The sequence below is a fragment of the Mus pahari genome, chromosome 13, assembly GCF_900095145.1.
Source record: "Mus pahari chromosome 13, PAHARI_EIJ_v1.1, whole genome shotgun sequence".
NCBI lineage: Eukaryota > Metazoa > Chordata > Mammalia > Rodentia > Muridae > Mus > Mus pahari.
The window spans coordinates 30,727,202-30,736,186 of NC_034602.1; the positions used below are offsets into that span (position 1 = coordinate 30,727,202).

General features: G+C 46.5%; 1 protein-coding gene across 1 annotated transcript in view; it reads left to right on the forward strand.

Annotated features, from left to right (window-relative positions):
• Positions 1–8,985, forward strand: part of Evc2 (EvC ciliary complex subunit 2) — an 85,300-nt gene that overhangs the window by 25,274 nt on the left and 51,041 nt on the right. The window contains exon 8 of the mRNA XM_029545408.1: positions 3,495–3,819. Within this exon, the coding sequence (XP_029401268.1) occupies positions 3,495–3,819 (325 nt within the window). The remainder of the gene's footprint in view (positions 1–3,494; positions 3,820–8,985) is intronic.

The following is an 8,985-nucleotide window of genomic DNA, read 5'->3' on the forward strand; positions in this document are numbered from 1 at the left end:
CCATAGCTCCAGGGCAGGGAGTCCAGGAGTGCAGTATCACGCCTGGCCCAGGACTGAGAGAAGAACCATTAAGCTGAACGACAGTGGCAACACATATTACATGTGGGATGGGGTGTGGGTATCCAAGAGCCAGACAGAGTAGGTCACAGTAGCAGCTGCATAGCACAGTGGATTGGGGAGTCATACAGAGCTAGGGAAACTTCCTGTGCAGCGGTAGCATCTTCATCCTGTACACCCAAACTACTTCTCTTCATAGCATCCCTGGCTGCTAGAAGTGACTACACATGCAGGAGGGGAGGGACAGGGACAGAAGACAGCCAGACAGCCAGACAGCCAGATAGCCAGACAGCCAGACAGAGACAGAGACATAGAGACAGACAGAGAGACAGAGAGGTAGAGAGACAGAGATAGACAGAGACAGACAGACTCAGAGAGATATCATTGTATCATTGCATTGTGTCTTATCCACTTAAGCAGGAAGTCTGTTTGAAGGCAAATGTTTTCTGCTCTGCTCATGGATCACCCCTCCCCCACCCCGCCCCCATGCCTCGGGATGAATGTAGTCTGTGAGTGATTATTTCCTCTTACAGAGTAGCTCAGTGTCTGGAAAGGGAGTGCAGCCTGACTCTCTGTGTGGAAATACTCAGTGAAAGAGGGTCCAGGAAGAAAGATGCCGAGAGCTCACCCTGTGGCTTGAGCTGTACTTGGAGTCGTGACAAGCTTCTGGCTCACTGGCTCAGCATTGATTTTTCTGGTGTTTTCCTCATATTTTGTGACTGCCACTTCCTGGGGATTCTCAGGGGATACTTTCCCCATTCTCTGCGGCCTGGCCACCATGCTGACAGGGTGTACGTGTGATGTTTGACCTTCCATGGAAATCGGTTCTGATGAGGAAAGCTTTCTCTTTGTTAATATTGAGCTGTTTTGTGGTTACACCAGCTAACTTGGAGATACTAGAATTATTCTAAAAGAGGCTGTGGCTACACAGGCTTCTGTGTGAGTTACCGTTCCCTGAACTGCTTTATGAGTCCTTTTCCCCATTCAGAAAACTGTTGGCTGCCATGTGTATCAACTGGATCCCAACTTTATCCTGATACCTTGCCTCACTATTTCGTGAGAATGATTGATTTTTATAAGAACCAAATAGGAAAGAAGGCATAAATACAATTCTCATCTTTATCACTAGTAGCCAGTCAAAGTATTAATCATAATTGGTTCTTGGAATGTGGGCGTGCCAGTACTTGGAGAGATACAGGAGTTCCAGCATAGAACCCTATCCCATGTGGCCCTAAATGCCTGTTTTCTAGATGTCATGAAGGATTTTCTGGGGGAATGGAAGAACATATATTTCATTGTCCTGTAAATGATCACCAGTGAGGGAAGTGTGTCGCTTCACCAGTGGACCTGATGCTATATGTGAGGGAGGAATTTTTTTCTATTTGTGTTTTTCTGAAGCCATTGGGCAATTAACTATGAGAGTTAATGTCATTAATAGCTTGGAAATTAAGCTAATTTGAAGGGACTTTTTCTGTGGCCTTGGGGTATTTACAGCTTTTCTTCTTACCACTGCTGACAGTCTATGTAAAGCTCTTGACAGTGAGGTGGCTGCAACCAAAGCATATTTAAGCTGGCGTGTGTGTCAAACTCTGCTCTGACCCCTCCATGGAGTGAACTATGAGTATTTAGGGCCAACAGGCCAGGAAACTGTGGTGTGAAATTGTCATTTCTTTGTTTGATAAAAAAAAACTTGAACAGCAATCTAGGGCCATTCCCATTACACAGATGGGAAAACCAAGTCTTTGCCTGAGCTTGCCTGGTTAATAAGTGGCTCACCACGCAGCCAAGAGAAAGAACAAGATTGTGCAGTTTGTCCAGTGCAGGCCACCATATTTTCTGAATTAAGGAATGCGTGATGGTTGCAGCCACTCAGCGCAGTGTCTGCAAGCTTGCTGTTCACTCGTCAGATCCCCGAAGGCTTGGCAGCTCATGCCTGGGAATGCTAAGATTCTGGAGATCAGAGTCTTATGCGTCTCTCTGGGCAAGAGTTAAGCTTTGCAGCTTCCACAAGCAGTGTCACTCAGTGCTCATCCCTTCCTAGGTCTGCAGAGCTGTCAGTTCTCACACCTGCATTCTCTCCTTCCTCATGCTGCCTCCTCTGATCCTGATTCCTTTTCCGCCTCTCTCTTCCGAGTTGGAACTCTCCTTGCTGATGTGTGGGTGCCAAAGACCACGGCTGAGCTCCGTCTGCAGCCTCAGGCCCTTTCCAGTCGTATGTTCAGGAGGACTGAAGATGTAGTGGAGGAGCCATGGCTCTTTGTGCCCCACAGGCTTCCTTCAAGGTGTGAAGTCTGTTTTGCCTGTCTCAGAGTAGAGCACAGCTTTACTTTCAGGTCTTGTGGGATTCTGGTCGGCTCATTTAGCATTTAGCTGTGCACACACATCTTTCAGGCATCTCCTGTGATTCTTTCTGGATCCAGCACCGTTTCCCTTGCAGTTAAGCGCTTGCTGTGACCATGAAGGAAGCAAATGCATGGAGTGTCCTTTAAAATGAGATGGATGGGGGTGGGGTTCAGAGCTAGTAGCACTGACTTCTCTTCTAGAGAAATATCTTTTATCGAAGTGCATTTAACTCAAGATAATAGGTTACTATAGCTATTCTGGTAAAAAATATATAGGTTAGGTACCAGGCACCCATTTTTCTGTCTGTCTGTGTATCTATTCATCTCCTTGACACTTAGCGATGTGTGTTGAAGGGTTTTCAGATAAGATAGCGTAGCTTATAGCATTTGCTTTCAGTGCTCAAATGCACGTGGCAGGGAATAGACCTAATGGGACAGGTGAAAGGTGACAAAATTCAAGCAGACTGATATGGACCACAGTGTTCTCTACTTTCAAATGCTTAGGATTTTCTGTGATGGCTTCTTTACTACGTTTGTATTGTCACATCCCCTTCGGGTGACAGAAGATGCCCGCCATTGCAGAGCACAGCTAGAGGAAGGGGTGCACTCCTGAGCTGTCCCTCTGGAATCCAGTTGAGCAGATGATCAGAAAGGCTTAAGCATTATGCTTTTACTCTACAGGGTAAAGGAAGAAAAATTGATTTTGGTTCATGGGCTGAGGGTCATAGCAAGAATACGAGGCTGCTTGCCCACATCTGGAGGCATCGGTGATCTGAGACCAGACAGAAAGCAGGACTGTGCTATCATCCTCAAGGCTGGCACTTCCAGGCAGGCTGTACCTACTATGGTACCATGACCACCTCCAAAACCATGCCACCAACTGATGACCAAGTGTTGAACAAATGAGCCTGTGGGAAACGTTTTCCATTCAAATTATGAAAGAGTAAAAGGAAGAGGAAAAACGGGAAGAGAAGGAGAGGAAAGAAAGAAAGCAAAGGCCTTTCCCATGAATACCTGAAATCCTGACAGCCCTGAGTGGCCCTTTGCTCTCTCACGCTGTCGTATAATGGAGTCCGTTTGACTTCTGTTTCTCAGGTTGGAGATCGCAACCCTGAACCAGGCAGATGCGGACCTGGAGGCTTGTCGGAACCAGATTAGTAAGGATGTCATTGCCCTTCTGATGAAGAATCTGAGCAGTGGCAGTCACCTCTCCCCGCACACAGAAAGGAAGATGGCCGCTGCTTTCAAAAAGCAGTTTCTGCTGCTGGAAAATGAAATACAGGAGGAGTATGAGCGGAAGATGTTGGCACTGACAGCAGAGTGTGACCTAGAAATGAGGAAGAAGACAGAAAACCAGTACCAGAGGGAGATGGTGGCCATGGAGGAAGCAGAAGAGGTGCTGAAGAGAGCTAGCGAGAGGGTAAGACAGCCCTGAAATCTTGTGTATGCTTTATTCCTTCTCAAAGTCTCATCAGTTATCAGTGTCTCAAACAATCCAAACTTCCATCCATCCATCCATCCATCCATCCATCCATCCCCACCCATCCATCTATTCACCTGTCCATCCATCCATCCATCCATCCATCCATCCATCCATCCATTCACCCACCATCTACCCACTCACCCCATTCACTAATTCATCTATCAGTCCACCCATCCACCCACCCATTCATCCATCCATGCATCTACACACCCATAAATTCATAATACATACATATGTACATAAATACACACATGAGTGCACACACACACACACACACACAAACACACACCTACCCCTCCCTCTACCTATCCACTTAGCCATTTACACATGTATCTATCCTTCCATTCATGGATCTCTTAATTCACTCACCTTCTATCTATGCATTCTATCAACCTCCTCTTCAATCCACCCACCCACATATAGAGACATTCACTCATTCATCTAGACATTCACTCATTCATCCATTCATGCATTCACCCATTACTCATCCATCCATGCATTACTATACCTATCTACTGACTCACCTCCCACTTTTCTGTCTGTACACCCACCCACACATATTCCTTTTCGTCTACATCCATCCATCTATCTGCCCTCCTGCCTCCCACCTGTCTGTTCATCTACACTTCTACTAATTCACTCATCTATTCACACACTTTTGTACCCCCCTATCTATTCATCCATGATATTTCACTAGGATTTATGGGTAACTTACTGCCTCTTTCCTTTAGGTTAGAAACTATAGATACTGAGTTGAATTCAACCTCTTACATTCAAGAAGCTCATGTTCTCATGGAATATCCTCATATTTGAAAACCTGTGACACAAGTCAGCCATGTAATGCTACATTCCCATTCGTGGTGCCATAGTGGTCATGGGGAGGGTAGAAAGGCTTCATTAGCAAAGGGCATGTCCAGTTCATGACGGGTTGTGATATCAGAGTACATGTGTCCTCTTGGGGACTACTGTTTGTTAAATCACAGCTTCGTCTTGAACAGGTCTGGAGCCTGGCAAGCCTGGACAGTTGTGTGACTTTTCCTGTGCAGACCTGAACAAATGTCTACTCTCCTCAAACAGGGTACAGATGATAGATGCCACCCCCACCCCTTCTAAATTCTATCAGAGTCGAGCTTAGTGAACCAGTTGAGTTTGTCGAAGTTATTATGGGAGTATGGGAGAGTCAGATGCAGCTACATCACCATTAAAAGCTCACAGCAGCATGATTGATGACTCCCAATAGCATCCCCTGGGCTCCCTGCTCAACTTGCAGGCAATTCCATGGAAGAGTCCCCTCTCCCAAACAATTGTTACTGCTTATGTAACTTTGGGGAGGAGCCTTGTGAGTTTCATTTACTCTCTGAGCTTAGCTGGTTTTGTTTACTTCTTGAGTCTTATGAACCTCTCTCCCCCCTTCTAGGAGGGAGTGTTAATTTGGAAGACATTGTTACAGAGTTATCTTGATTCTCCCCATGGTGCCCTTGTAGCCTAAGTCCTCTGAGCACCCCATTCTCCACATGGTGCCCTTATATCCTAAGTCCTCTGAGCACCCCTCAGAGTGGGAAGAGAAAAGTAGTCAGGGCACCAGTTGCCAACCTGAGAGAAGTGGTCTGCCAGGCACAGCCAAGCAAGTCTAAATTGTCTTCCCAGTGAGAGGTGGATGTCCAGACCATGTGACCTATTCCTGCACACGTCTGAATACCTGTGTCCTCTACAGCCCAGCAGCCTAGAGAGAGTGCCTGACAGCTGCCTCCAGACTCCACCTGCCATGCAAACCCAGGCTATCTCCTGCCCCAGAAGTGAATAAAAAGCTCTCAGTCGGTGGCTCAGGGCCACTCCGTCTTCAGCACAGACACTGCTGCAGTAAAGGACAGGCAGGGATCACTGTGTTCCACCTGTTCCCTTGCTCCAGGGCCTGCCTTGTCTCAGTGCTGTCTTGTTTAGGGTGGGGCTTGTGGGCTTGTGGTTTGTGTAGTTGCTATACTAGTTCCCTGTGGATTCTAGAGCAAGGTGCCATGCATCTGATGTTAGAGAGTGAGAATGAGAGAGAGACAGAGAGAGAGAGAGAGAGAGAGAGAGAGAGAGAGAGAGAGAGAGAGAGAGAGAGAGAGAGAGAGAGAGAGAGAACGAATATATGTGTTCCTTTGTGGTTCTAGAGTCTGGAAATACAGGGGCCAGGTCCCTCTGGAGTGTTTAGGGAGGGCCTTCCTTGATTGACAGCTTTGCTGGTGGCTCCATGTGTTCCTTGGCCTTGAGTGTCACTTTACTCCTGCTCTATGCTCTCATAGCCTCTTCCTGGAAACTTGTCACCCCCTTCCCTGTCTCTGGTAAGGATACTTGTCATTTGATTCAGGACCTGGGATGCACGTATGAGATCCTTAACTTGGTTTGACCTGCAAAGACCCTTCAAAGCTATGGGGTCAGGACTTAGACACGTGCATGTATTTTGGGGTGGATGTTACTCTGCCCACCCCAGCTTCACTGGGCCCCCCTTTTCTCTAATGCTTTGTCTGTCTATCACTGTGGCCCAGCCATAATTCCCCAAGCCGGGCCCTTGGAGAGAGTCCATTTAACTTGCTGTGTACTGATTTGATCCCAGTACCATCTCATCAGAATTTGTTCTGAGGTTTGGTTTTCAATTTTCTCTTTAAAAATTTGTATAAGCCAGACTGTATTACAAAATAATATCTATTCCTTATGGCTTTCAGAGCATGTCCCCTAATGCTGAAAGGCTCCACCTCCCTAGAATGATTTTGGGGGATTTTTTGGGGGGGGAGGGAGGTTGGGTCTCCTTTTTTCTCCTCTCCACTTTTTGAACAGTAGAGATGGTGCTTTCTCATCTGTTTGCCTCAGAAGACTGTGTGCGAAGTAAGCTAATGTGTGGTAGGGTCTCCGGTCCAGATGGAGGATGTTGGGCTCTTGACTCTGAGGCACAGTTAGAGCCGAGGAGACACTCTGATGGTGCCTGGACATGAAGGCACAGGGAGGGGATGATCTACTGGCCATTGCACAGTCAAACTCACACCAAAGCATCACAAGGCGGGCCATCAGTATGCCACATGTTTCTGTTTTCCTGAGTCAGCCAAAAGCTCGATATGAATGAAAAGATAAAGAGCAGCAAGGGCTTCAGTCAGGGTCCTTGTCAACCCTGCATGGGTGCTGGCATGTTAGCTTTGTGTTAGCCACTTTCCTGTTTCTGTGATAAGATGCCCTGGTGAAAAGCAAACTAAGAAAGGAATTGTTTGTTTTGACCGGCAGTCCCAGGAGGATAGACTCCATCATAGCAGGGAAGTCATGGCGGCATGAGAATGGGGGTGGCCTGGAAGTGAGGAGGCAGAGCAATTAATCACACCTTCTCCACACATGAGAAAGAACAGGAAGTGGGGCCAAACTATAGAACCTAAAAGCCCACTCCCAGTGACACTCTTCCTCAATCAAGACTCCACCTCCTGAAGGTTCCATAACCTTTCCAGACAGCACCACCAGTCAGCCTCTAGGGGGATTTCATCTTCAGACCACCACACCCTTCTTGTTGCTATCATAAAGTACTCTGACAAAGTAGCTTAGGGGAAGAGATTTATTTCAGCTCATAGTTCCAGGTTACTTATAGTCCATCATGACTGGGAAGTTGAGGCAGCAGATACTTGAAGGAGTTGGTCACAGGGCATCCATAGTCAAGAACACAGAGAGGTGAACACAAGCCTGCTAGTGCTCAGTCCTTTCTCTCTGCTCAGGCAGAGTTCAAGATCCAAGCCTAAGGAATGGTGCCGCCCACTCTTTTTGTTTGCTTGTTTATTTGTTTTTTTTTTTTTTTTTTCCGAGACAGGGTTTCTCTGTGTAGCCTTGGCTGTCCTGGAACTCACTTTGTAGACCAGGCTGGCCTCGAACTCAGAAATCCGCCTGCCTCTGCCTCCCGAGTGCTGGGATTAAAGGTGTGCGCCACCCCGCCTGGTGCTGCCCACTCTTAGCATGGTTCGTTCCACACTAATTAACATAATCAAGTTAAGCCCCCTAGACACGCCCACAGGCCAACCTGTTCAAAGCACTTCTTCATAGAAACTCTTCCCAGGTGATTCTAGATGGTATCAAATTGAGACTTCATCCTTTGGGAGAATGCATTTTTGAAAATGGGGAAACTAAGGCCCAGGAAACCTCATAGCTCAATTTCCCTAGGCCACTTTAGGTCCTGACCTCCTTTGTCCTCCTCCTCATCTGATGTAAATAATACCCAAACAGTGGTAGCAGACCACTGGAAAGGCTACAGACACCCACAGAATGGGTGTGTAGGGGGTCCATCTTCTGTACCGAGGCACTGTTGACTAAGGACCTGTATCCTGCCTTGTTCCTCAGAGGGCTCCAAGCTCCCTCTTAAGCTTCTGAAAGAGAAAGATTACTTCCGTGTAAGAACTTGACATTGCACCACTGATAGACATATTTTTATAAAACAGTTTTACAGTCTGCCAGTCATGCTGAGTGGAGGACAGGGAGCATAATTGAGGGAATCTTAACCTCACATTTCAGATGGCATAGAGTGAACTGGAGCCCTGGTGTAGTTCTGGGACAGCTCAAAGCCAGTCTGCTGTTGGCTGAAGCAACCTGCTGGCCACACCTCTTCTCCATGAAAAAAGGCTTTCATTGGAACATTCAGTAGGGATTTGGGCATGGGGGGTGGGGGTATCTCTGATGCTTTTCCTTTACTAATGCACATTTAATGACAACATCTAAAATAGAAAACCTTATATTAAATTAAATATGTGGATTTCTTTAAGCATGGTAGCTTATGCCTATAATCCCTGCGTTTGGGAGATAGAGTAGGAGAATTAGTTCAGAGACATCCTTAGCTATTTGTAAGTTCATAGTCAGGCCAAGATATGTAAGATCCTCCCTTTCAGAACAAAACAAGGGCTTAGAGAGACAGCTTAGCAGTTAAGGGCACTGACTGTTCTTTCAAAGGACCTGGATTTGATTCCCAGCATCACACGGCAGCTCACAAAAGGGCATATGATGCCCTTTTCTTTTCTTTTCTTTTCTTTTCTTTTCTTTTCTTTTCTTTTCTTTTCTTTTCTTTTCTTTTCTTTTCTTTTCTTTTCTTTTCTTTTCTTTTCT